The sequence below is a fragment of the Apus apus genome, chromosome 2 (genome assembly GCF_020740795.1).
Source record: "Apus apus isolate bApuApu2 chromosome 2, bApuApu2.pri.cur, whole genome shotgun sequence".
Lineage (NCBI taxonomy): Eukaryota > Metazoa > Chordata > Aves > Apodiformes > Apodidae > Apus > Apus apus.
In genome coordinates, this window is record NC_067283.1 from 102,219,412 (window position 1) to 102,247,309 (window position 27,898).

The 27,898-nt window shown below is 40.0% G+C and overlaps 1 protein-coding gene across 2 annotated transcripts; it reads left to right on the top strand.

The window, feature by feature from the left end:
- Positions 1 to 61: 61 nt before the first annotated feature.
- On the top strand, positions 62 to 27,790 carry AFG3L2 (AFG3 like matrix AAA peptidase subunit 2). 2 transcript variants are annotated; one of them, XM_051611772.1, is made up of 17 exons: positions 62 to 236; positions 4,952 to 5,051; positions 5,522 to 5,590; positions 7,039 to 7,154; positions 8,059 to 8,211; positions 10,424 to 10,498; positions 11,560 to 11,684; positions 14,344 to 14,617; positions 17,626 to 17,763; positions 19,637 to 19,790; positions 20,348 to 20,455; positions 20,617 to 20,742; positions 21,818 to 21,928; positions 22,518 to 22,633; positions 23,611 to 23,811; positions 25,452 to 25,646; positions 26,791 to 27,790. In XM_051611772.1, exons 1-17 carry the CDS (start codon positions 114 to 116, stop codon positions 27,031 to 27,033), a joined length of 2,427 nt encoding a protein of 808 aa, XP_051467732.1. In that variant the 5' UTR covers positions 62 to 113; the 3' UTR covers positions 27,034 to 27,790. The 2 variants fall into 2 exon arrangements, with proteins under 2 accessions (XP_051467732.1, XP_051467733.1); XM_051611773.1 differs by having other exon boundaries at positions 11,563 to 11,684.
- Positions 27,791 to 27,898: the final 108 nt, after the last annotated feature.

The following is a 27,898-nucleotide window of genomic DNA, read 5'->3' on the forward strand; positions in this document are numbered from 1 at the left end:
TCCTTCGGCCGCGGCGGAAGCGCTCGCGGCAGCGCGATGAGGTCAGACGCCGCGGGGCGGGGCGGCGGCGCGGGGCCCAGGCGGCGGCGGCGGCGGCGGCGGCGGCGCGGGTCATGGCGCACCGTTACCTGCTGCTGGCGCGGGGCAGCTGCCGGCGCCTGCCCGGGGCTCTGCTGCTGCAGCAGCAGCTGCTCTGCGGGAGGGGCCTGCTGGGGGCCAGGCCCTGCCTGGCGCAGGTGAGGGGCAGGGCGCGGGGCCCGGCCGGCTGCTTCCCCGCCCCGTGGCCGTAAGGGCGGGGGGAGGGGAGCGGAGACGGGGAGAGGGGGGGGGGGGGGTGTCACGGTTGCCATGGCCACGCGCCGGGCGGCCCCGCCGCTGCCCGGGACCCCGGGGCCGGGGGGAGGTGTCTTGCCGCCGGGGCCGAGGGCACCTCGCTGCTCCCCGCGGCCTTGCCCGGCCCCTCTTCGCCCCCGTCGGCGGAGGCAGCCCGCTGGCTGCTCGGTGTCTGGCCTCCCGGGCCGCCGGGGCCGGGGGACAGACCCGAGCGCGGCGCTCCTCGGCCAGGGGGCGGCCGCCGGGCTCCGTGCGGGCGTGCCGTGGGCGCTGCGGGCCGCTCCGGCTGCGGGAGCGGCCGCGGGAGAGGCTCTCTGCCGGGGGAGGGTGAGGCGGCCCCGGGGCGCTGCTGCCGCCGCCCCCCCTGCGGCCGAGCTCCCAGCGGGTTTGCCTGTGCCGCGTCCCACCTGGAGCAAAAGGGCCTCTGTGGCTTCCTCAGGCTGCGGGCTGAGCGACCGGTGTGGGCGTTTGGTTTGTCAGCCGACAGTGATGTGCTGAAAAAGCGAAAGCAAGCGGTCGGTTCTCTGCACCCTAAGATTGCAGCTAACCGGAGTATTCTAGTATTAACTCATAAATTGCAATGGCTGGGTGTTCGTTCTTAGTGAAGTGGTTCAGGCTGTCACCTGTTATATGCGTAACCCTTGTTGTCAACCCTAACGTAACAGAGGACTGAGAGGCCTATGCCCTTACTTGGGAAAAGGGAGATGCTTGATTCCTGCATCTTTCAGTGGCAGCTTGGGCAGGTTGCTTCCTTTGTCTGTACTGTTTTGTGGAGAACAACTGCATCTTTGCAGGTGTGAAGGTTATCACTAGGGTGAAGAGAATTGTGAGATCAATGCACATAAGGATGCTAGTAATTTAGTCCAAAGTATGCATATGTGTTTTGATCTTAATGTGTCTTCAGTGGTTGCCTTGAGTCCATCATTTGTTTGGGGTTTTTTACTGTTTCTCTGGCTCTTAAGGAAAATAGCTTCTAATCAAAGGAGGACAGAAGGAGACAGCACTCTCAGGGGCAGAAGGGAATGGACGCAGAAAGAAAGACATCTGGTGGAGAAATCTTGATATGAGTATTTTTTTTTTTCTTGGAAGAAGTTCAGATCTTATCTAAGATACATCCTCCTTTAAGAAAAAGGGTTTTATTTTCTCCAAAATAAAGTTGCAGTCTACTCTGGTTTTAAGTATTCAGTTATGATACCAAAAGTTTTCTTCAAAATTAGTAAGTCAAGATATTTGTATTTCCTTAATTAATGTTCAGTTTGTGTTTTTGTTTTGCCAGAGCTGAACATCATCATTACAACAATAAATAAAACCCTGTCAGCAGTACTGCTAAACTGTCAGGAAGCCAGTTCTCATTTCTGTCAGTAAAATGTAATGAATTCTTACTTGGAGTGGGACACAGCAACTGTGAAGGGAACTGTATTCATCCTAGTGTCTGAGTGTGTGTATAGGTAGCAAAACAAGGGACTTCTTAAATAAAAGCCTTTTAAAATCTTTTTAAAATAGTAACTTGCATTAAATAGTATTTCTTTAGTAGCTTTCTGCCCCTACCCCTCCAGCATGCTTTTCTGTAGTTATTTCGCTGACTGTTGGATAATGAACACTTTTGACTTTATTTTGTTCCATTTGAAACTTGTTTATAGATATAGCTGTAAACTTGTAACTTTCTAGAATTAATGGATTCTTGGTCTTTTGCTTACATAACTAAGCAAGTGGATTTTCTGGTTTTGCTTTGTGTAGCCTCATGGGGTTTTTTTTAATGGATTATGGTTACAAATTTTTTTGTAAAGTCAGTAGTTCTGCTTATTTAAAATTAGCTATTTGATTTTGGAATCATGGAGAAAGCATTTATTTGGCGTTACAGATCTTGTGTTTATGTTATACTTGGGAGTAGTAACATTTTCTGGGTTGTTTTAACTGTAAAACTAACCTTACCTTCATTGCTTATCTTGAACTTGTATTTTTTAAAAAGTCTTTAAGAAGGTGTCACAAGGTTTGTCTGGGGAAAAAAAAAAAAAAAAGCTGGTTTTGCTGTACGTGCTGTGATGATTCTTTCATCTCAGACTGAAAGAATCTGGGCGGAGTTTCCTGGTGGATAGCCCAAGCAGCAGCCAGTCACAATGTTCTCTGTTTGCTTTCCCCCTGCTTGGGCAGTGGGTATGCTTATATCACCTAAACTTGCTGTGGTATTCCCGTTGCCAGCCCGGCCAGGGGCAGATCCTGTCTCAACATCATATATGATCAATTTTCATGCTGATGATTTACAATGTCAAAAAAACCCAAACCCAAGCAGTTGTTACCAGTGTAGCGTGATTCTGATGACCTTTGGATTTGTGGAATGCCATGATGAAAGAAAACTGCGTGTTTCAGTAGATCCACTCACCTTCATCTGTGGTAGCATAAAAGCTCAGCTCCCAGGCTCCATTCCGTCAGGTGACTTACGGAATGTGCAGTGAAGTCAGTTGTTCCTCTTTCTCACAAAACAACTTTAAAATCCTTGGCTCTCTGTGAATTAACTTGACAGGTGACTATGCACTTGTTCATAGAATTTTGGATCTGTAGAGGCAGACCAGCAACAAACCAGTTCCATTTTTCAGGTCTACCCCAAAGCTCTGTCTGCTTAACCTTCTCTCCTTTGTTCCCTCTTCTTCCCCTTCAACTCAAGTAACCATAACTTAGTTCTTTAATAAACTCATATCAGGCAATTGGATTTCACTTGCTAAATTTTTTCTTTTAAATGTGACCACTTGCTTTATTTTAGGTGGAGTAAAGACTTCTGAACATTCCTGTCTCTTTATAAATAAAAAGTAACCTGAGCTTGTGGAATAACTCCCACATTTTTTGGTGTTGTAGGAGACCCGTGACATAGAAGATAACACAGTATTAATGGTCATGTCTTTGAGTTTCAGTTGTTGTTGCAACATTCACTGTCTGTTTGTATTTGAACTACAGATAGGTTGGTCAGTGGCAAGTTCTTTTTTTCTTCTTCTAGCCCATGCAGATGCGTCCCACTTGTCCTAAAGGATTTTGTAGGAATATAGATGCAGTTGGTTACATTGGAGATCATAGTCTATTGAACCTAGTAGATAATCTCTAGATTACCAGCTCTCCAGACTGTCTGCACTGTGCATGCTTTTCACAATCAGTAAAATATCCCCTTGGATTTTTAGTATGAGACTTCACTAAAAAACATGAAGGGGTACCAAATAGTGGCTGGATCGAGCAGCCTAAGAATTCTTACCTCAGTGTACTGCAGAAGCAGTACAAGGACGTTTTACTGTTCCTCTTCGTTCCAGCAGGTGGTAGTAGAAGGCTGCTCAAAATAAGTCTAATGTATTTGATCATTTCATAAGGGGTGGAGGGGGAAGCTCCCAGACAGAAGCCTTCAGGAGAGTTTGAATTCAGTTAATGATATGTCGGCATTCTTGGGGTAGTCTTACCAAGTAATCTAGTATCTTTCAAGTTTGTTTAATGTGCAAAATAGGTTTTGTCTGCAACCATTGTAACTTGACTGTAACAGAATAGCTATGGAGAAGCTTTTCTTTATGCCTGTAGTCCTAGAGGTGCTAGTCTTAGATGTTTTCTGTCTTGAATGGTTACCTTGAGTCTGTAATTTGTTTGGGGTTTTTTACTGTTTCTCTGTCTCTTAAGGTAAATAGCTTCTAATCAAAGGAGGACAGAAGGAGACAGCATCTCTTGGGGCAGAAGGGAATGGACGCAGAAAGACATCTGGTGGAGAAATCTGATATGAATAATTATTTTGTTTTTTTCTTGGAAGAAGTTTAGATCTTATCTAAGATACATCCTCCTTTAAGAAAGAGGGTTTTATTTTCTCCAAAATAAAGTTGCAGTCTACTCTGGTTTTAAGTATTCAGTTATGATACCAAAAGTTTTCTTCAAAATTAGTAAGTCAAGATATTTGTATTTCCTTAATTACATTTAAATGGCAAATAGCAGTAAACAATTAGTCTTTGCATAAGGCTTGATAGTCTTGTGTTTGTATTTTTTTACAGCTGGATCTTTACCTCTGTAGTTGTTTAGGTCTGCTTTCAGAACTGGCGTTTCTCCTCTGTGTTGGTTTCTTAGCTGGAAGTAAGCATTGTCTGCCATATCCCTCTTTCTTTTGGATTCAAGCAGATTTTTCGTTTTCAGAAGTTACAGGTTCTTAACTGTTTGGAAGAAGTTGCAGTTATTTAACAAATGTAATTCAGTATTGTGTGGATCATGCTTGTATAGTCACAGTGTTGCACTTAAGTGTCATTCAGGTGATACGAAATACTTCCTGTAGGATCAGTGCATAGCTACTTAATGTTCTTAGCTTGTAGTATTTCCTGCTTGATTTTTCTCTTTATATAAAGAATGTTATATTTGTATGTATGAACTGTATGTAAGATGAAACTCTGCTCCTAACAAATAGAATAAACATTTCCTTGCTGTAGAACTTACGCATTTCTTTGATCTTTCCTTTATTCTTTGTTGTCTTATGATCTGGACCACAGCAGTTAGTGTGAAGTTCCTGTTGTAAAGTGATAAATTACTTGTTGCAGTTCAAGGCTACTAGAGAGCTTGAAGATCTTTGTGGCACCTTCTCATTGCTTTACATTTATTTTTCATCTTTCAGCTCCATGAAACAGTCACTACTGGAGTTACTACTGACCGAAGTACTGTCTTGGCAAGTGTAATTGCTGCTTGCAGAAGGCTTTTCTCTCAGCCTCCCAAAGGTGATTATAACTTTGATCAGTGAAGTGAAGCAGACTGCATTCCTTGCTGAGGACTGCACTTGTGTGCCATTTAGTTTTACTGGCTGTGGGGAAGTAAGTTCTTGTACTAACCAGCTGTTAATCTTGAGATGGAACATTGATTTATGGGATTTTTAGGAGCTATTAAGGAATGCGGTTTGCTCAACTTCACACTTTGCAGTGTTGAACTAAGCTTGTTTATCTCTGCTTTAAAGGGTAGCTTTACTTTAGGTTATTAAATGCATTTGGTATTTTCTTGTCAATGGTGGTTTGTTTATTCATGGAAACCTGGTAGAGTTCTTCAACAAAAGACAAGAATAAAACCATTTTTGCAATCTATATATTGCTAGCTTCCTTGCTGTTGTATACATTCAGCTTGTGACTACTGAAGTGTAATGACAGAATTGTAAACAAAACCACAAATTATGAGCTCTTTAATTCTTTCTTACTAGGATTTGAAAAATATTTTCCCAATGGGAAGAAAGGTAATGGAACTAAAGGCACAGCTGGAGAAACAAAAGGTACAAAAAGCTGATTTTGGTTCTTTTTGTGGAACATGTGTTCACTACATTTGATTTTAGTGTAACAGTGTGGGTTTGGGGTTTTTGTTTATTTTTCAAGGAAGATGTTTCTGTACCAGATTAGTTTAAAAGTGTGAACTGATAAATATTTGTTAAATGTTTTTTTTTGCTGTCTTGTGTATATTCTGGAATAACATTTATATTGCCTTGTGCTTCTGCTGAAGTACTGTCTTTAAGTTCTTGCTTTACTGCTTCCTATTAGTTGACATAGTCATGCATTCAGAGATTCTCTATGTGTATAGTTCTCATCTTTTCCTAGAGCAAGGTAGAATACCCACTTGGTTTGGTGGAATAATCTGAATTGTCATTCAGGGTGAGGATCCAGAAGCATTTCTTTAGTCAGACCAACAATGTAGCCTGTTGCTTTAAAGAGGAGTCAGTAGTGGCAGTTAGTAGAAGGAGCCCTGTCCTTACAAGAGAGGGGGTGAATCTGGAAGTTATTAGAAATAACAGACACTCTGTTGTATTGGAAATCTATACAACACATTTTTCAAGGAGAAGAAGAGTCAGCAACCCTGTGTGTCTCTTATGAGGGCAATAATAGGAGCAGTTTTGCTTCCACTAGGCCTTCAATTGTAAAATTTAGTGTCATGCCTAAGTGCCCAAAGTACAAAGCTCTTGAAAGAGCTAGGGTTGGAAGGAACATGCGTTAGTGTTGTGTTCCGTCTCACTCCATCTTGAGTATGTTGACATGCAACATTATGCTATGCCATGTAGGCATCTTGTGAGTTGGATGAGTAGGATGATTAAGATGAACTCCTTAGCTCAGTTGGCTATTATTATTCTGTGCTTGTCTCTAGAATATTAAAAAGAGTTGTCAACTGGTGATATTGATAAACCCGGAGCTATATGAGGACCACAGTATGATGGAGGGGTGGATTATGGGGAAGATGTTACTTAGAGCTTGTGGTGTTGTGTTACTTTATTAGAAAACAAACAAGCAAACAACCCAACCCATCTAAGTCCCCACTGAAACCTATGAAACACCCCACCAATCCCCCCCTCCTAACCCCCGGAAAACACTTGAAATAATCTTGCATATGTCTTGGAATAGTGCAGTAGAAATCAGTTTCATGCAGTCTCCATAACAAGCTTATTTTTATATTTGGAACATTTTTCAGTTGTACATCATCAGTTATACAATTAAGAGCCCTCTCTTCTAATCATAGCTGTATGATGTAGATGTCTCTGCAAGTTAATGACTACACATCTGTTTTTCTGTGGACAGTGCAGTTTCTCATATTCTCTAATTATTGTAGCATTGCAAATTACTTCATTTTTCAGAACAATTCTTTAATTTTAAAATGAATAAAAACTACTGTGAGATTCGTATAAGATGTAAAGAGGGTTTTTTATGTTTAGGTTTGTTTTTTTTTTATTTTTGTTAGAAGCAAAGCAAGCTAGTGCCCGGCAGCCTAGTGGGACTAGTAGTGGAGGAGGTGGCAGCGGTGGAAAAAAAGGTGGCAAGAAAGAAGACACTAACTGGTGGACCAGATTACAAAAGGTCTTGACTTTAAAATATATTTCTTTATGGTACTAACTGTCCTGTCCCCATGAAGTAACCTTGCGTGTTTTTCTTTTTAGGGCTATATTCTGATTGCCTAAATCCTCCTTAAGCCTCCTGTGCCTATTATTATTTATACTAACTGGCTCTAGGTGGCTCCCCACTCAGTGCCTTTCGTAAATAACAGTTGTGTAAATACCTTCAGAGTCATCTAACTCTGGTTCAGGAATGTTAATGGAGTTTTAAGGTATATGAATATGGTTGCTAGTAGTCAGTATTCTTAGAGCGGAGCCTCAGGCCTTTAAAGGCTTTTTATTTTGTTTGAGAATGTCAGTTTGTAAAACGTGCTGACCACATAATGCTAGTTAAATGTAATTTACTGATAGCCATTCTGACCTTAGTGGAACACTTACGTAAGTTTCTTTTTGAAATTTATATTTATTTCATTAGCTTTAGTACAAAGACGGTAGCATCTGATAGTACAAGACTCTAGAACGTATTTTTCTGGTTTTACTTATTGGGCATAATTTTTTTTCCCCATTCCTGGGTTTTTCCTCTTAGTTTTTTTCCTTTATTTATGCAGGTCTTGGAGGGTGGGGAAAATTGGTTTAGTATGGAGAGAGAAAGGGCATATAACCGATGGCAAGTGTTTGTTTTTATTAATATAAAAGCAGTTTTATGAGTAAAAGATAGTTCAATTACTATTTGTAAAACACTTAAATTTTATTACTTTAATTCCTCGGTTCTATCTGAAGTTACTGTTCATACAACAAAATACAGCTTTGTTTTACATTGTGGTAACCTCAAGGGCCAGGAGTGGAAGCCAAAAATAGGTGCTAGAACCTGTTTGTTATGCGCTCACTGTATTACAGGCTCTAAAACCTTTTTTTCATCCATTTTCTAGGGTGACATTCCGTGGGATGTCAGGGAGTTTCGGATGTACGTAGTGGGAAGTTCTTTTTTCTGGACGATGGTTGTATATTACTTCTTCTTCAGGGTCCCTGGGAGAGAAATCACCTGGAAAGACTTTGTTAATAACTACCTTTCTAAAGGAGTGGTGAGTAGTGAGGGGATCAGAATGGAAAATCGGTGTGCTACAGTTGCTTATTCCTGCTTCCCTGCTTATACTTATGTATCTGCGGATTGAGAACGTGCTCAAGAGTAACTTTTGAGGGAGAAGAGGATCTGCTTTCATCTTGATCAGTTCCTTGATCTGGTGTACTGGATGGTTGTGTGAAGATATGTGTCAGTTCAAGAGAGAAGAGGGAATGAGCAGCTCAGGACAGAACTTCTTTGTTGGATAGCTCATGTTGATGCTAGTTTGAAGGGACAGTGTTACCACAGTCCCTCAGCATCTGGTCTTACAGTACAGGTAAGCTGACCTAATGGCTTAAGCAGACAGGCAAGCTGCCCTCAGAAGGAACTTACTCCTAACCTTAAACACTTCCACAAGCAGAATCCTCCCAACCCACTGCCCTGAAAAAACAAGTGTCCTGCTTATTTCATGCCTTCGATCAGTTTCTCAGGGATTGTGATGAGGAGTAGTGCACACAGAAGGGTGGGAGTAGGAAATCAAATAACCTCTTCCAAGGACAGTAAATTGGCATAACTGTGTTGTAATATAGCCCCCTGTATTTGTTTTCTCCTCTCTTATTTTCTTTCCTGGAGCTACTACTGAAACAATTTTTATCATTGGTGTCCTATCTCTTTGTAGAACTTGGTAGCTTTCTACATTTGGAGTAATAGGTTGATGATGCCTTCAATTTCAGGAGATTGAGTGTCTTACACAGGCCTGTTCCACTTGACAAGCCACTAGTTCTTGGCTCTGTTACCTCCCTGTGTAGCCTCACCTGCAGGTTAGGAAAGCACTGGCTTGCTTCCTCCTTTAAGTTTCAGACCTGGGATTTTTTGTTAACAGCTTGCTTCCTAGTCCATTACTTCAGTAAACTGCTAAACAGGTTGTTTCCTACCTTTCTTCGTCTTTACTGATCTATACAATACTGCTCTATACAGTTTTCTGCTTCTGCCTAGACTATGTCTTAGGGTCCTATTCTTTATTAACAATTATGTGTGCATCTTGTGGAAAAAAACTAAAACACCTTTACTGAGTATGTATGTTGTGAAACAGTTAAGACACTGGCTCAGTATAAAGATCAATTTAGCTGTTATAGTGAATGAAGAAGCCTGAACCCTTGTTGCAGAAAAGCATTATGAAAGTGGGTTGTTGCACAAAACCGGGTCTCATGGGCCTTTTTAAGATGTAGTCTGGATATTCAGATGAGCTAAATATGTAGCCATCAAATGCTGTTGGTTGCCTTAGTGGTGACCAGTTAATGAGGAGAAGACAACAGCGCTGCTGGGGTTACACACTTTTCAAAACAAAGATGTTTGGGTAGTTTTGCATGAAGTCAGGTTAGCTATAGAGTGGCTTCTTAGCTTGTATTTTGCTTCAATTCTGCCAGAAATGGTCTTATATAATGAGTTCAGGGAAGCCTTACTAATCTGTGTACAGTTCAGGCCCAACATGCAGAACTGTTAATAGTTTTAAATTCTTGAAAAGTGCTGAAATAAGTCATTTTGTGGAAAGAGGAAGAAAAAATAGGAAGAAATTTTAGTTGCCTTCCAAAAAGACCCTGTCAAATTCAAGAAACTAACCATTGGAGAGTTCTATGAAAGAATTGCATAATAGTATATATCTGTGAATCTACAGCTCAGTCCTTGATTTTAGTTTACATGGTTCCTGTTACCCCAACTAAATTATTTCATTCCTATTGTGTTTAATACAGTAGCGCATACTGCCTTTTGTATTAGGGAAAAGAGTTATAAGAGCAAAGATAGATTTTAACTCATTCTGTTCAGTTTGTTTTGCTTTGGAGCTGCTACAAGAGTTTGGAGTCTTGTGGTCTACTGCTTTTGGTGTCTGACCATTGAAATAGTTAAGTATTGCTTAACTATTTCACTGTACCTGTGATGTGAGCTGAACTGCATGTTGGGTTTTTTTCCTTGCAAAAGGGCATGAGGTTGTCTTTTCCATCTTAATTCTAATGTGCCAATATTCCTTGCTTACCAATTACAGATGTGATTCCTCCTGCCATTCCTAATGGCAAACTGTAGATTTTGGAACCATCCTGATCTACAACATGAATTGTATTCTCCTTACTGGAAAACAGAACAGGTTCATATTTGTTATATGTAGCCGTTAGCTGTGATGGAAGTGCAGTGACCCTACACTCTTAACACATCACAAGTTTTGTTCTTTCCTTCTTCAGGTGGACAGACTTGAAGTGGTGAACAAGCGCTTTGTTAGAGTGATCTTTGTTTCGGGAAAATCTCCTCATGAATGGGTAAACGCTTTTAATACATATACATGAGACATTAGAAGCAGCCAAGCAGTCTTTTTAGGTAAAGTTTGATGCAGAAAACTTGGTCTGGAACATTAAAAAACTCTTAATCTAAAACAAGTTTTCTCCCTTATTGTTACATTATCCTGCATTGTGTGTTTTTCACTTTCTTGTGTCAAGTGTTTTGCCACAGATATGTTAAAACTATGGCAAGTAGTTGCTTTCTAGCACCATGCTCTTAATAGAAATACACAAACAGGAAGACTGCAGGTTCCATGTTTTTAACTGCTGTTCTCTGCTCAAGATCTCCAAAGAGTAATACTCAGTGACAGGGACTTATTAAAAAAAAATAATAAAAAAGATTTTGCATATACAATGTGGATAATTTAGGAGAACCATAAGAGAAGCCTTATAGGTTACCTCTTTCTAGGTGGTGGAGGTTTTTTTAACTGACTTTGTGAAACAAGGTCTCCAAGTCCCTCTGGGTTAAAGTGAAATCTACAGCAATTACTTAATAAGCGGGTTTCAGTGTGACTTATTTATATACCTACTCTTTAGCCTACATACCACCAGTTGCCTTAGTTTCTCAATCAGTTAATACTTAGGAGTACTCTTTTTTTCTTTTTCTATACTAGGATAAGTAAGAACAAGTCAGGCAGGTCATGGTGCAAAAGGGGAGATTTTCTTCAAAAACCAAATCTCAACACTGCTTGAAAGTAATGTCTGGCTTTTGTTCTGCTTTATGATATAAATTCATGCTGCCTTTTTTGAAGACAGCTAACTTTAAAGCTAATACGGACTCCAAAAGTAGAGAATTGCCTTTCTTAATCAGAAAGGTTCAGACCTTCAGGTGAAACAGTTGAGTTATATGTCTGTTTTGTTTACTGGTTCAGTGCTGTATTATTCTGACTGCATCTTACATCAGTTAGATGCTTTACAAGGCAGCTTCAGTTTGGTCCAAATCTGTTCTGGGAATTGCTTGTCTATATGTTAGAAGAAGTTAGCTTGTAATGAAGCTAAAATAAGATAGGGCACTTTGTGGTGATCTCTGCTTTTTTTTATAGCAGTACGTCTGGTTTAATATTGGTAGTGTCGACACTTTTGAACGGAATCTTGAAACTGTGCAGCAAGATCTGGGAATAGAAGTGGAGAACAGATTGCCTGTCGTCTATTCAACAGAGAGTGATGGGTAAGAAGTTGGTATAAAAAGTCTTGATTTAAAAAATGATTGTGCGGACCGTAGGAAAACTGGCCTTGTAAGACATGCACCTAATGCTCCGCTAGGTGACAGTGTTACCAAAGTAACAGTCATCTTGGGTTTGTTTTTAATGTCAACTGTAAGAGGAGCTGTTCAGTACTTTGCCTATGTAGAAATCCATATCCTCTTACCCTAGATACAGCTTCTTATTACGTAAATGTTTTTGTTTACAATTAGTCCTTACTTCCTTTAAACCCTTCCTCCAAGTGATTTCTACTAAAGCAGGAGTCAGCCAGGCACAGCTGTAGAGCTCCAGAGATTGAATTATCAAAATATAGAATCATAGAATATTTTTGGTTGGAAAAGACCTTTATGATCATCAAGTCCAACTGTTAATGTAGCACTGCCAAGGCCACCACTCAACTATGTCCCTCAGCATCACATCTACACCATTTTGAAAATCCCTCCAGGGGTGGGGACTCAACCACTGACCTGGGTAGTCCCATCTAAAATAACCAAGGGGTTTTCCACCCCACACTATGTGTCTCTGGGCAGGTGGAAGGAAATCACCCTGTCCTTTCTCTTGCTGGGGTAGATGCAGCCCCAATGCACCCCAGGGATTGCTGGTCCTGAGCAGCTTCTCAGGCATAGAGAGTATGGCATAGACATGCAGTATATTGATGAGATATAACAGGCACCACTTTCTGGCCATAAATTTAGCAGAAGTCAAATTCTATGGCCTTAGAAAAAGGCAATAAATTTGTGATGAAGTAAACCACACTATCCTGCCTGTTACCAGGAGCTGGAACATGCATAGTGCTTTTAATCTCTAAGTTGTTAAAGAAAAATAGTATCAACATTGGATTTATGGCATTGTTGTGTCCCCAGTAGAGAATAAGGACTCCAATACTAGATTTGTATTCCTTGTATTAGTCTTATGGAGCTGAGTTTATTGACCTGGGAAGAAGTGCTTCTCTGATGTGGATTTCTGGATGGCTTAGAAGATGGATGTAATCTTGCATCCCAAGAACTGATTTCTTTTTAATGCCAGTCTCTAGTGTTTGAAAATTACTCCTGCTGGTGTTTGTGGAATAGGTTTTGTACCATCACGATATTCAGCTTTGGGTATAGTAACTCATATCACTAATGATAAAGGCTCATTTGCTGCCTCTTTGTGTTTTCATTCTTGATACTGTGATGTGTGGTTCAGTTTTTGGGGATGGAGGGGAGAGTTTGGTTTATTTCTCCCAGGTTTTTTACTAAACTGCTACTGGTACCTGTTTGTCTTGGTGGCAGTAGGAAGCTAGCCTTAACTCTGTACCATCCTGTGACTTCAGATAGAGGTTTTCTGTTCCCAGTTTTTCTGTAAACTTATTTCTGTGTTTCTCTCTAATAGTGCATGCTCTTAAGGGCAGTCCATAAATAAAGCAATTGAGCCCTTACTTAAAACTGGAAAAAAATTAGTGGAAAAAAAATTAGTGGACTGGGCAATGCTGTGCTTGTGCAGAGAGGCTGCATGTTGGCCTGAGGCTTTTTTCAGCAGACTGGGAAAAGTGTGTCTGTTCCCATGTTGTCTTCAGCCTCGCACAAATCTCTTTACTTTCTGACCACGGTCTCTCTGGCCCTTTCTTCCTCAGTGTCTGTCCTTCATCGAATAAATTACCTGTAACTTCTTGCTCTGCCCCAGAAATGCCACAGGAGACAGGAGGGAGCAGCAGTTACATGATCAGAGTACTGCCATTCCCTACCAGATCAGAACTGCTGAATACCACGAGATAGGGAAAAATTCTTCTTTTCCTCTTCATCCCAGAAGTGTGGGATACCAGCAAAGCCTGGAAATCCTGTGTTTACTTAGGGTAGTGCTTCTTTTCAGCATTTTGGTTTTGATGAGTGTCGACAGAACCTCCTGTCAGCTGTTCCTTGAAGGGTCTTATCACAGAAGAATCTGTGCAGTGCTCAAATACTGTAATAATGAGGATTGTGTTAGTATTAGGATTTCTGGCTTGTACAGAGCTGTGCAAGAAAGCTGCGGGATATCCAGCCAGTAAAGGAGAAGGGGCAATAAGTAATTACCCACCCCCCCCAAAAAAAAAAAAAAAACAACAAAAAACCCACACAAAAAAAACCCACACAAAAAAAACCCACAAAAAAAAAACCTTATAGCCTCAGGGAAGGGAAATAAAGACAGTGGAAAAACATGTAAAATTTGAGAGACTTAGGGGAAGAAGAGTGAATATGTATTTTAGAGATAAATTTCTGCTTGATGTTGTGGTGTTCACTGATTATAAGCTACCTAATATAACTTTTTTTGAGACTATAACCATCTGCATAACTAGTCCTGTGAATTTACCTGTGAAAGGCACAAAAAATTACTTCTTTTTATTAGGTAATGTAGTTTTCCTCTGTAAAACTCATCACTTGATGATATGCTTGGTTTAAAAACAAAAATAAAAAACCACTTTGTTTTCAAATCTATTTTGGTTATTTCCCAGTATGAACAACCTGCAAAGACTTTGGCCTTACAAGAATAGAATATTAGTCCTGAATTTGTTTGCTTGTGGTGGAGTCAACAGTTTGTATGTGTTATGTGAAGTAATGGATTTTTTTAAATATCTGTGGTTTTGTTCTTGTTTGTTTGTTTTCTCCACAGATCATTTCTCCTGAGTTTGCTGCCTACAATCCTGATTATTGGTTCCTTACTGTACACATTAAGAAGAGGTCCTGCAGGCTTAGGTCGAGGAGGTCGTGGAATGGGTGGACTTTTCAGTGTGGGTGAAACCACAGCCAAAGTCCTTAAGGATGAAATAGATGTTAAATTCAAAGATGTAGCTGGCTGTGAGGAGGCCAAATTGGAGATAATGGAGTTTGTCAATTTTCTGAAAAATCCCAAACAATATGAGGACCTGGGAGCAAAAATTCCAAAGGTAAGAGAATGGTGACTTAGCAGATAAAGACTTTGTTTGGTAGTCCTCAGTATTATAAATTGCACCAGGAATGTCTACATATGCAATGCTTTCCAGCTTTTTTCTTCTCACAGTCAGAAAAAAAAATATGAGGCTTTCTACAGGCAGCTGAAAGCAGCCTGGAAACTACAGGCCTTGGTCTTCATGAGAGATTTTAACTACCTAGATATTTGCTGGAGGGCCTACACAGCCAGCCATTCACAGTCCGGGAGGTTCCTCCAGTGCATTGATTATAACTTCTTGATGCAAATGGTGGACAAACCAACCAGGAGAGGAGCACTGCTGGATCTTGTACTCACTAAGAAGGAGGGTCTGGCTGAAGTGGTGACAGTCAATGGCAGCCTTGGCTGCAGTGATCATGAGATGGTGGAGTTCAGGATCCTGTGTGAAAGGAACAGAATACCTAGCAGGACCAGAACCCTGGACTTCTGCAGGGCCACCTTGGGCCTCTTCAATCAATTGTTAAGAGAAGTCCCATGGGACAGGGTAATAGATGGTAAAGGGGCTCAAGATTGTTGGTCAACATTCAAGAACCACTTCTTGCAAGCTCAGGATCAAAGCATCCCAATGGGTAGGAAATCAAGTAAGGGAGCCAGGAGACCCACACAGTTAAACAAGGAACTGCTGGGCAAACTCAAGTGGAAAAATGAGATCATGGAAGGAGGGGCTGGCAACCTGGGAGGCTTATAGGACTGTTGTCAGAGGATGTAGGGAGGCAATAAGGAAAGCTAAGGTCTCCGTGGAACTAAACCTTGCAAGTGAGGTCAAAGACAATACAAGGGGCTTCTTCGAATACATAGCAGATAAAACTAACACTAGAGGCAATATAGACCCACTGCTGAATGAGGTGGGTGCCCTGGTGACAGAGGATATAAAGAAGGCAGAGGTACTGAATGCCTTCTTGGCCTCTGTCTTTACTGCTACAGACTCTCCCCAGGAGCCCCAGATCCCTATAGTCCCAGAAGGAGTCAGGATAAAGGAGGAGTTTACTTGGGTAGATGAGGATTGGGTTAGGGATCAGTTAAGTAATCTGGACATCCATAAATCAATGGGTCCGGATGGAATGCACCCAAGGGTGCTGAGGGAGCTGGCGGAGGTCATTGCTAGGCCACTTTCCATCATCTTTGGTTAGTTGTGGGCAACAGGAGAGGTGCCTGAGGACTGGAGGATAGCAAATGTCACTCCAGTCTACAAGAAGGGCAAGAAGGAGGACCCGGGTAACTATAGACCAGTCAGCCTCACCTCCATCCCTGGAAAGGTGATGGAACAACTTGTTCTTGGCACTATCTCTAGGCATATCAAGGATGAGGGGGTCATTAAGAGCAGTCAACATGGTTTTACCAAGGGGAAGTCATGTTTGACCACCCTTATAGCCTTCTATGAGGAAGTAACTAGGTGGATAGATGATGGTAGAATGGTAGATGTGGTTTATCTTGATTTCAGTAAAGCATTTGACACTGTCTCCCACAGCATCCTTGTAGATAAACTGAGGAAGTGTGGTCTGGATGATCGGGTAGTGAGGTGGATTGTGAACTGGTTGAAAGGAAGAAGTCAGAGAATCTAGTTGGAGGTCTGTGAATAGTGGAGTCCCTCAGGGTTCGGTACAGGGACCTGTACTGTTCAGTATTTTCATCAATGAGCTGGATGAGGGAACAGAGTGTACCCTCAGCAAGTTTGCTGATTACTCTAAACTGGGAGGAGTGGCTGACACACCAGAAGGCTGTGCTGCCATTCAGTGAGACCTAGATAAGCTAGAGACTTGGGTGGGGAGAAACTTGATGAAATTCAACAATGGCAAGTGTAGAGTCTTGCATCTGGGGAAGAACAACCCCAAGGACCAGGACAGGTTGGGGGCTGCCCTGCTGGGGAGCAGTGTAGGAGAAAGGGACCTGGGGGTCCTGGTGGACAGGAGGATGACCATGAGCCAGCAATGTGCCCTTGTGGCTAAGAAGGCCAATGGCATCCTGGGATGCATTAGAAAGGGTGTGGTTAGTAGGTCGGGAGAGGTCCTCCTCCCCCTCTATTCTGCTTTGGTGAGGCCACATCTGGAATATTGTGTCCAGTTCTGGGCCCCACAGTTCAAGAAGGACAGGGAACTGCTTGAAAGAGTTCAGTGCAGAGCCACAAAGATGATGGAGTGGAACATCTCCCTTATGAGGAAAGGCTGAGAGAGCTGGGCCTCTTTAGCTTGGAGACTGAGGAGCGACCTCATCAATGTTTACAAATATGTTATGGGGGAGTCTCAGGAGGATAGAGCCAGGCTCTTCTCAGCGATGTCTAGTGATAGGACAAGGGGCAATGAGTGCACACTGGAACACAGGAGGTTCCATGTAAACGTGAGGAAAACCTTCTTTACTGTGAGAGTGACAGAGCACTGGAACTGGCTTCCCAGGGAGGTTGTGGAGCCTCCTTCTCTGGAGACATTCAAAACCCACCTGGATAAGTTCCTGTGTGATGTGCTCTAGGTGATCCTGCCTGGCAGGGGGGTTGGACTAGATGATCTTTTGAGGTCCCTTCCAACCCCTAAGATTCTGTGATTAAGTGCCAGTAGTATAACTGGGGTGCCAAAGATTTGCCGCAAGGAATACTTAATCTATTTGTATGGGTCAGAAATGATACACAGCACACGTGTGTACCTTCATTCTTGTATGTAATTGTCACAGAATTGCCTTTTGGCTGTGCTGTTGTAGGAGCCCATCTGGTGACTTTTTTTTTTTTTGGTCATGTGTCAGTCAAAGAAAACACAGTTTCTGTAAATCTAAGACAATGTGGAATGTTGTATACAATTTATTTTCTTTCCTTTTGCTGGCTTAAATGAGAGATTAATCTTCAGTTTTTCCTTGCACAGTTTTGACTGTGGTAGAAGAAGAGCCAGTAGACTCAATAACATGTAGATCTTTTAAATAAGATATTTCATATGCTTATGTTCTGTTTTCTTAATGAGGAAAACACACCTGTTTCTCTTTCAGGGGGCAATTCTGACAGGTCCTCCAGGTACTGGGAAAACGCTTTTAGCTAAAGCTACAGCTGGAGAAGCTAATGTACCATTTATCACAGTCAACGGCTCCGAGTTCTTAGAGATGTTTGTTGGTGTGGGTCCAGCTCGAGTAAGTCTTTGGTCTTTTATTTCAGTATTGGTTGTTGAAATGACATTGTCACGTTTGGAAGGCAAACAGTTTGATTATAGCTGAAGTTTTCGTCTATGCATGTTACTTAAGTGATGTCAGGTGCTTGTCTAAACACAAGAATCATAGATGTACCTCATAAAGGGAGCTAATGCAGTTCAGTATCTGGTTTCAGGGTATCAGGGCCTTAAGGATTTACTTCTTAGCAGGAACTTGAGAAAACAAAACAGAACTTTCCAAGCTCTCCTCTGAAGTAAATTTATTAGCTGGGTCAGAAATATGTAGCTTATTTGACTACTGCTACGGCAATGTCTCTTTCTGCTTTAAATTCTTTATATTTCTCTGAAGAACTTTATTCTCTTTGTAGTGTCAAGCTCTTGGATACAGACAGTTGTCTGGGACACACAAATGAGCTGTTTGAAACAGTAGTCTGAGGGTCCTGGAGCTAATGATTGAATTCCGGGTATCAGGGGATTTAGACAGATATAGTTGGTTATTTAACTTTTTTCTTAATGCTCTTCTGCCTTAACTCTCTTAATATGTTTTAATGAGCTACTTTAAGTGACGGGAGTTAGCTCTGTTCTAGTACATCTGCTTTTCTTTAACTATTTTTTTAATTACAACTACATTTGGTTTGGGGCAGGGGGAGCTTCTCAGCTTCTTACCAGAGCCGCTCCGGGGGCCCTTCCCCCGCTACCAAATGTTAATTAGAACAAATGTTAATAAACATAATTATATTGTGTTAATTTATTTTGTTCTATAACTTCTGAAAAATAGCTGTATATTTCTGGATCTGTCCCTTTCCAGCCAAAAGATAGTTCACTTTAAGCACTTGCCACTTTCCTTGTTTATCGTGTTCCTTCATGCTTTAGTCTTTCATTGTACTTTTTTCAAATTCTGTTTACAAATCGGACTGACTCTCTAGCAGAGTGTGTGTCCAAAATTCCCGTCACTTCCTATCTGCCATACATTGTTTGTCCTCAGACAAGTCTTCTCTAGTTACATCTCTAATGTGCAAAGTAATAAAGGTCTGAGCTGCGTGTAATTCCCACTCAGGTCAAAATTCCTCTTTAAGTTTTCATTTCCTGTTTGGTCCAGTTTGATTCCTTAGTTGTAAGTTTGTTAACTTGCTTGACTGGTTTTGATGAGGTGCTTTAGATGTAGTTGCAATTAGAGTAACATTGTAATGTTGCACCTTAAAGCCAATCCCATTGTCCCCTAACTACTACAGCAGAATTTGATAGATAGTATCTTTACTTATCTGAAAGTCCAAAAAAAGTTTTCCATGTTTGCTTAGGTCTTAGCCATTTTTCCAGGCTTCTAGAAGTTCATTTAGCTTCCAAATAAATATTTGGAGTTTTTCTAGCACATCTAATGGAGAGACATTAAAAGCGCCTGCAAGTAAGCCTTAAGTTTACTGTAGGAGCTACATCACCCTGTTCTACCTGTAGAAAACCTTCTGTGGTATGATGAGTGATTGTATGGTAGTATGCCTGTTCACATTCCAGTCCTGCTTGTAATATTGTGCATTAAAGAGCTTAGAAGAGCTTTAAATCACTGAAGTTTGGAGACCTTTAGACCTGAATTTGAAGATGTATTTCAGTTATTGTTGAAAAGTGGTTATTTCTTAAGGTTTTTAAGTTGCTTGTTCTTCATTTATGGAGACTAGTGATTGTTGCTGAGCAGCAGCTGCAGTGTAGCTTAGTATCGCCTAGAGAGCTGGTTGGAGGCTTTGCAACACATATTAACTGGCATACTCAATTGTCATGGTACTGATATACCTCTTCCCCTCCTACCTAACCCCTAACTGAACAATTACAAACCAACCTGATGCATTCTCTGTTCTTCAATTAAGGTTAGAGACTTATTTGCTCTTGCCCGTAAAAATGCCCCGTGCATTCTCTTCATTGATGAAATAGATGCGGTAGGAAGGAAGAGAGGAAGGGGCAACTTTGGAGGACAAAGTGAACAGGAGAACACACTCAATCAGCTTCTAGTAGAAATGGACGGTAAGTACTTAGCATCTGATGTTTCCCTTGACCTTGTTGTTATAAGGTCTGCTTGTTCAGACCTGTTAACAGAGATTTAGGTTCTAGCTTAAATATAAATTGTGTTTTCTAAGATGAAGAATGGTGATTCACTTTGCAGCCTGATGTTCTGATAAAATTTGTTCACAAAAAAGAATTATCATTCTGCATCTGATAACTCTTTGTCATAGTTGAATAGGCCAAAAAAAATTCCTTGCACGAGACCAGTCTGTAAAAAAACTTAGGCTAGCCATGCTGGTTCTGCAATTTCCTGAGCAGTTAATCTATTACTGTGTTTTGAAGATAAAGCAGGATTTGATATAGTACTTCACAAAGCAGAGCCCAAGGCCATTTTTTGCTTGTTACGAAAAACTGGGCAATGCTTCAATAAATGGAAGTATTTTTAACTTTAAGATTATTTTTTTAAACTATGAGTTCTTATCTGGCACTGTAAAGTGAACAGTCTTTTTATTTCTTTTTTTTTTTTTCATAGAAGTTGTATTTACACAGATTTTCTCTTTATTACATTTCTTTAACAGGATTTAATACAACCACAAATGTAGTAATTTTGGCAGGTACTAACAGGCCAGATATTTTAGACCCTGCCCTAATGAGACCAGGACGCTTTGACAGGCAGATTTACATTGGTGAGTTTTATCTGCATCCATTGTGTTCTTCTGTGTTTGTAGAATACCACTGAAATCACTGCAGCTATTTACACGTGTATTTTTCTTGCACACATTCAAATATAAAATACATATGTATATAATAGTGTGAAAAGTAAAAGCATGCTTCTTTCATTTTAAAGGACCCCCAGATATAAAAGGAAGAGCATCTATTTTCAAAGTTCACCTTAGACCTCTGAAATTGGACACTGTCTTAAATAAGGATAACCTAGCAAGAAAACTTGCATCACTAACACCTGGTTTTTCTGGTAAGTGACTGCTTCCTAATGGCACTATTCTTCTCCAGTTACTATGTAAGCTGTAGATAGTTTATTTCCCTACTGCTTCTAATTTACTTGATCCTGATCTTCTGGGTGGCTCTCTTATTTTATTGTATTTACTGGTGCAACAGGAAATTACCTTTCCCCCCTTGAGCAAGTAGGAGATTTTTGAGGGTCTTAAGTTTTGTCTGCCTCAATCAAGGTGATGTTTCTTCTGTCTTCAGCAAAAGCAATGGAGATACCTGATCGCTATCGCTTTTGTGTATGTTCTTCTTTTTAATACATTTGTTGGATTCTTTGAACACTACTAGAGAAGGCCTGGGTCTTTTGGAGTCTGTGTGCATATTCTGTAGGGGGATTTCTCTTTCTGAATGTAGAAACTTCTCCCTGCAAAATGTACTGTAACCTCGTGTTGCATTAGGAAAGAAGCTGAGAACTTCCATTACTGGCTTGTAATTTAATCAATTTAAAATGTGTGTTGTCTGTTAGTTTAATTGCTTCACTGTTATCATGGTCCATATAAAACTGGCTTTCTGAGGTTTGATTGCTGCCAACTACAGTGATGATATTTAAACTAAGTGATCTCAACAGCATTACAGCAAATAATGTTAACAAGAAATGGATGGCTTCAAACCAGTCATGTGAAAGGGTATCTTACAGAGGTACACTAGGGTCTGAGCTATACTGGATCCATATGTAGGAAGTTTGTTCTGCTAAATACATACTAGTTTAAGTATAGTCTGTTGGAGACAGAAAACTTAGGGAAGGTAGGATGTATCAAACAAGTACTTCACAGGTAATAAGCTCTATTTGGTGGCTGTCTACCAAAGAGAACAATCCTAAAGCCTGTAACCATAGTATGTGTATTTCAATGTCTCCTAAAGAGTTATGCTATATGTAATAAATTATTTCAGTATAATTAATTATTTCAGAGCACATTACCTTTCATTTTCAAGCTCTAGGAGAACCTAAATAAAACTAATTCTAGATAAGGTTGTCTTTATGCTAGTCTGAGAGAAAATTGTTGAAAATTACCAGTAATTCATGCCTTCTCTGCTTTTAGGTGCTGACATTGCTAATGTTTGTAATGAAGCTGCTTTAATTGCCGCAAGGCATCTCTCAGATACTATAAATCAAAAGCATTTTGAGCAAGCAATTGAAAGAGTTATTGGAGGTAGGTGAATCACATCAATTGTTTATCTAAAATTGTAATATGACAGGCAACTTCCTTTATATCTCTATATAAAGATACTTTGAATATTTCTCCTGTTCTTCAAGGTTGTTGCTTTGGTTTTTTTTTCTCTCCTAAATACATCTGAGATTTAGAAGAGAGGAATTCTATTTATATTGCTGATTTTTGTAGTGGAGAAGGGTGTATGGAGAGGAATTTCACTGCGACACTTTTCTAGTTTCTTCAGAAAGGCAAGAAGAATAGCTGTTTGGATTTAGCAATGCTTCTAACTGCTGTTAGCATGAAATAGTCTAGAAATCTTGTCATTTTTAAAGTGCAAATGTTTCATATAAATGCTTGAATAGTCTTAAGAACTTTTACTTTGAAAGCAGAAAATCCTAAGCAGGGACAAGTTTACAGTGAAACTTGGAAGATACAAGTTTCTAAAACTTGCAAGTTTTGGGTTTTTTAATTTTGTCAGTAGAGTGTGTATGTAGCATCTAAGTATTGCTCACTATCATTCTAAGTGAGGTAAGGGATTTCAGTGGGGAAAGGTGTGTTTGAAACTATTAATCAAATTTATTTTATAAAGGTTTGGAAAAGAAAACTCAAGTACTGCAACCAGAGGAGAAAAAGACAGTAGCATATCATGAGGCCGGGCATGCAGTTGCAGGATGGTTTTTGGAACATGCTGACCCACTCCTAAAGGTAAAAGAAACTAATTTGAACTCGTCATTGAATAGTAGCATGAACAGTACCTTTTTATTGCCTCTGCTTCCTCCTTTTTCTCTGCTCCCTCCATATTGAGAGAGTATTAAAATATGTAATAGCAGAAAAGATAGTTTAAGTGTGTACATTTTAGAGTACTTTTTGGTTCACTTCTTGTAGCTTTTTTAACTGTTTTCTGACTTAGCTGTTAAAGGGTTTGTAGCATAAATGTTCTTGGAAAGTGATAGGGAGCTGATGTTCCCATGAGTTTGTGTGCCTTGATTCATTGTTGTTTTTTCTCTGAGGCTTCTAGTACAGATCAATAGTTCATCTCACGAGGTTATGCAAGTAGATGCCTTTTTGGGAATATAACTATAAAAATTATCATATAGAGCCTGATTTTAGTTTTAATTTCCTTTTTGGATGCACAGGTTGACAAGTTGAGGATAAAGAAAAAAGCACCCCAATATCCCAAACTTTCTTTGACAATCATAGTTTTGCTTGGCTGTGTTCTTAAGCTTATCTGACTTCCAAGCTTAAAATTAATCTTTTACAATTTACTTCTGGAAGGAAGGGTATTAATAAACATGGAAACTCCTCCAACTATTCAGAATACTAGAGTCGGAGAAATGCTGTCTGTTACAGAATACTTGAAGCCCCAGTATGTAACTCTTAAAGAAATACAGGTTTTCATAAGAAGATTTTTAAAATACCACACAGTCTTTGGAATAGATATGACAATGGCTTACCTCTTATTCCCAGATTTTCCAGTAGTTGTTTTCCCAGTTTAGAGCTAGCCAGGGCTTTTAAGGGTAAATCACAGTGAAGGCAAAACTGTAAGCAGAAATAATATTTGAATTAAATTTCATGGGTGAGTATGGTATTAAGTCAAACCAAATGCAGTATTAAGTCAAACCAAACAACACTTAGATTTTTAACACCATTTAGTTCTAGCATTCTGTTAATTTTGATTGTAGGTATCTATTATCCCACGTGGTAAAGGACTGGGTTACGCTCAGTATTTACCCAAAGAACAGTATCTTTATACCAAAGAGCAGCTACTTGACAGAATGTGCATGACCCTGGGAGGACGTGTATCTGAGCAAATTTTTTTCGGAAGAATTACAACTGGTGCCCAAGATGACTTGAAGAAGGTGACCCAGAGTGCATATGCTCAGGTATGTGCTTAAGCGAAACTTTTTTTTTTCCTATGGTTTTCTTTGCTACCTCACGGTAATACATGGGGGAATTATATACTTTTAAAATGTAATTTAGTACACAGATTTGATCTTCTGATCCTACTTTTACAACTGCCTGGTTTGAAGACCCAGTTTGGCTTTGTATGTGTAACTAAATCCAGAAAACACTGTATTTAAGCACTATTTGCTGTCAGTTAAGGCTGCTGAAATTAAGACATCATTTTATGTTTGTATCATATCGACTACCATAGATGAGTAATTAGAAATCTTATCAATGTAATGATTCATCTAAATGTAGCCAAGTGCTATGCACTGGTGTGTTGTTCCATTTCCTGTGTCAACACAAGAGATGTCATTTTGTAAGACACAAGGTGAGCGACAGAGACCTTTCAGAGTACACTGCTCCTGCTCAACACTTACCTCCTCCCTCAAACCATACCTACTTCCAGGTGTCTGGTGTGCTTTTTGTGTCTCCAGTTCTGTAATTAAATGTGTAATGAAATCCTGTTAATAATAGTTTTATGGGATCTTCAGTGACTCTTGTTCTATTTTACATCAAAAAATGTGTAAGTATAGAGGTTTTTTCACATTAACCATACATAGGCTCCAGAGTGAACTGGGAGCTTAAGTAAAGGATTGAACTTAAAGAAGCAGGTTAAGATGCTTGGTTTTAATGCTGAAATCTCTTTGAATTCTGAGTATTCTTTGTTATACCTATATTGATCTTGCCAAGACCAAGCAGAGAAGTGCCACTTCAGTAACCATCAAATTAACAGTAGTCATGGAGTGAATACATAAATAGCAGTATGAACTTACTTATGCCTCTGCTGGAGTAAAAAGCGAGAGTGTAGATACAGGTCAGACATCGGGAAGAAATTCTTCACCATGAGCGTAGTAAGGCACTGGAACAGGCTGCCCAGGGAGGTTGTTGAAGCCCCCTCCCTGGAGGTGTTTAAGGCCAGATTGGATGAGGCTTTGTGCAGCCTGGTCTATGGTGAGCTGTCCCTGCTCATAGCAGGGAGGTTGGAATTAGGTGATATTTAAGCTTCCTTCCAACCTTAACCATTCTATGATTCTGTATTTGGCAACCAGAGGAGTCAGTATTCGGTAGTGAGTCAAGCAAGATCAGAATAATTTTCACCTTTTAGGGGAGTGTCTTGGGATGATGTATAGTATATGATTTTTGCATATGATAGGACAACATGTTCAAGACCCTCTAATACTTAAATTATCTATATGGGTGAGTGGAGTATGCTGGACTTCTGAAGTGTTTTGAATTGGAAAAATGCTTGTATTTCTGGTAAAGAAAGTTCTACTGCATAACAAAGACTGTTTTATTTTAGTATTTAGATGGCAAAGCATCACATGCATCGTGAGTGACCACCTTTAAATGGTGGTATTTGTGTCCTTCAATTTAATAATTAAAAATAAATAAGTGAAAATTAACTAAGGTACTTCAGTCTAGGTATACATGAGTTTTCAGGGGAGGGTTGGCTTTAGAGGAAAAGATTGGGTCATAGCAAAATTACTTCCTCTTTTCAGTTTTGTTTACTATGCTTTACATCAACATACACCTTAAAATCTTACTATGTCTCCTTTTGTTTGACTCTTCTCTTCAGATTGTTCAGTTTGGTATGAATGAAAAAGTAGGGCAGATTTCCTTTGATCTCCCTCGTCAAGGAGACATGGTCTTGGAGAAGCCTTACAGTGAGGCAACTGCCAGGTTGATAGATGAAGAAGTACGGTCGCTAATTAATATTGCTTATGACAGGACATTAAGTCTTCTGACTGAGAAGAAAGCAGAAGTGGAGAAGGTGAGCATTACAGTATTTTTAGCCCCCAAGTTCCAGCTGGTCAGCCAGAACCTGAATTGAACTGAATCGATTAAAAGTAGTAACTATGTCAGTGTATATGGGGAAGTTTGCTCAAAAGCTATTCAGTGTTATCTTGAGAGTGTGTCATAAGACTTAAATTACTAATTAGAAATCTCCTTTTGTGTTGGAACCTCTGAGGTTCTCATCAATGTGATTTAACATTCCTCAGCCCCTTATATGGTCAATATTCATTTGGAAATTTGGAGAAAAGAGTCTGTCTACTGAAGCAGGCATTTGTAGACATACTAGACAAGTATGAAACTTAAAAAAACCCAAACACAAAATACCAGGATTCCAATTTATTAGGCTAAAAAGATCTCTAAGAAGGGAAGTACGTATATCTTCCTTTCTCTGAATTCCTTTTGAACATTAAATTCAAAGAATCTTTCTGCCATCTTCCTTCCCTGTCCCCCAACTGCTTGTGATCTGCCTCACAGCAGCTGAAATTACCCTTATGCATGTTCATTTTCTGCACACCAGAAGGCCTGCTACAGCAAAAGGATAATTTTCCAGCACAGGCACCTGGTAAGTTTACTGACAGGAATTTTGTATGGATTCAGTAAATGGTGGTGTAGTAGGCGACCATTCGAAAAAAAAAAAAAAAATCAGTGAGTGTGGTTTGTGCTGAATAATGTACTGACTGAGCCAAGAAGGTTACAAACCACACTGGTACAGTATTGTACGCAGTGGTATTTCATGGTGCTCTTTAGCTTGTAATACAACAGCAGCCCTTCTGAACCATCTGGTTTGAGAGGGAGTGCTTGTTTTCATCTATAGCTTAATGTCTTGCATCAGGAGCCTTTTGGCAGCAGCAAGACTGCTGAAGCAACAGTAACAGCAACAGTGGCCTGTTGGAACAGCACTTTGCCAAATCTGAAAAGTAGGATTTGGAAAGATGGTACTTTTACTATCTAAGTGCTCCCAGGGGATAAAAATAATGTATTAAGTGAACTCTGAGCAACCTGTGTTTTCTGTCAAAATTAATCAGTGCTGAGTTTGCTCCCAAACTGCCTTAGCAAACTCTTCCAAAGAGAGCCAACTTTTAGGCATTTTATGTGTGTGATGTAACTTATTGCCGTTCCAGGTTGCCCTACGACTTCTGGAGAAGGAAGTACTTGATAAAAGTGATATGCTAGACTTGCTTGGCCCACGGCCATTTGCAGAGAAGTCTACTTACGAAGAATTTGTGGAAGGTACAGGGAGTTTGGATGAGGATACTTCACTACCAGAAGGCCTTAAAGACTGGAACAAAGAGCGTGAAAAAGAGAAAGAGGAGACAAGAGATGAACAGGTCGCTAGGCAGATCAAAGGAGGGATGCCATTTTAACTGCAGAGTGTGTGGTGATGTTGACTTGTACTCTGGAAGAGAAACAAACTCACCTAGATTGTACTTCAAAACAACAAAAAAATATTTATTCAACCAAGCTGTATTAGGATATGAGTGGAAGAGTGGTCTCTCACTGAGATAAGGATATTCTGCTCCCAACTCAACCTATGTGATACCATCAGTTCGCTGGTAAAAGGTGATCATCTTTCATTTGTCAGCTGAAGAAACGTACATTGGATTTGAACTGCAGTGGAATGCCAGAACTGAGCCTGTCAAACTTGGAATTCAGATTCATGCACAAATTTTGTGACACTGGTCTCTTTTTGGTTTTTTTAATGTATGTAAGCTTAAAAAAAATAAAGTTTTTTGATTATTCATCTAAAGTATATCTGTATCTGACCTCTTTCCAAAAGAATCGTACAAAATGTATTGTTGAATACTTAGTCAAAAGTCTGGTCCTACAAAGTACTAGCTTTACAAAACTATCAGCTCTTTCATCTGACCCTCTTCCTCTCTGCCCTTGATTCTGATTTTTAAAAGTTTGTTTACAGAAAACTGCCATGTAAGTTAACAGTGAAACTGGACACCCACTTAAATACCTTAAAATATACTTACGGTTCAGTGTCTTTAAGTCTGAAACTCAGTTTGGCTGCTGCAGTTTTATTAGTCAGTTTTTTACAGACTTCTGTAAGATATTGAACATATGAATGTGTTGTGTAAATACAGTTTGAGTCAATAAAATCAGTACTTTTCTGAACTAAGTTTGTCCTTTTTTTTCTGGTTTCTTGGTATTGAATGCAGAGCAATACAAAACTTCCTCTTTCAGTGTAAGATTTTGTTAAATCAGGGTAGCAAGGTTGTGCTC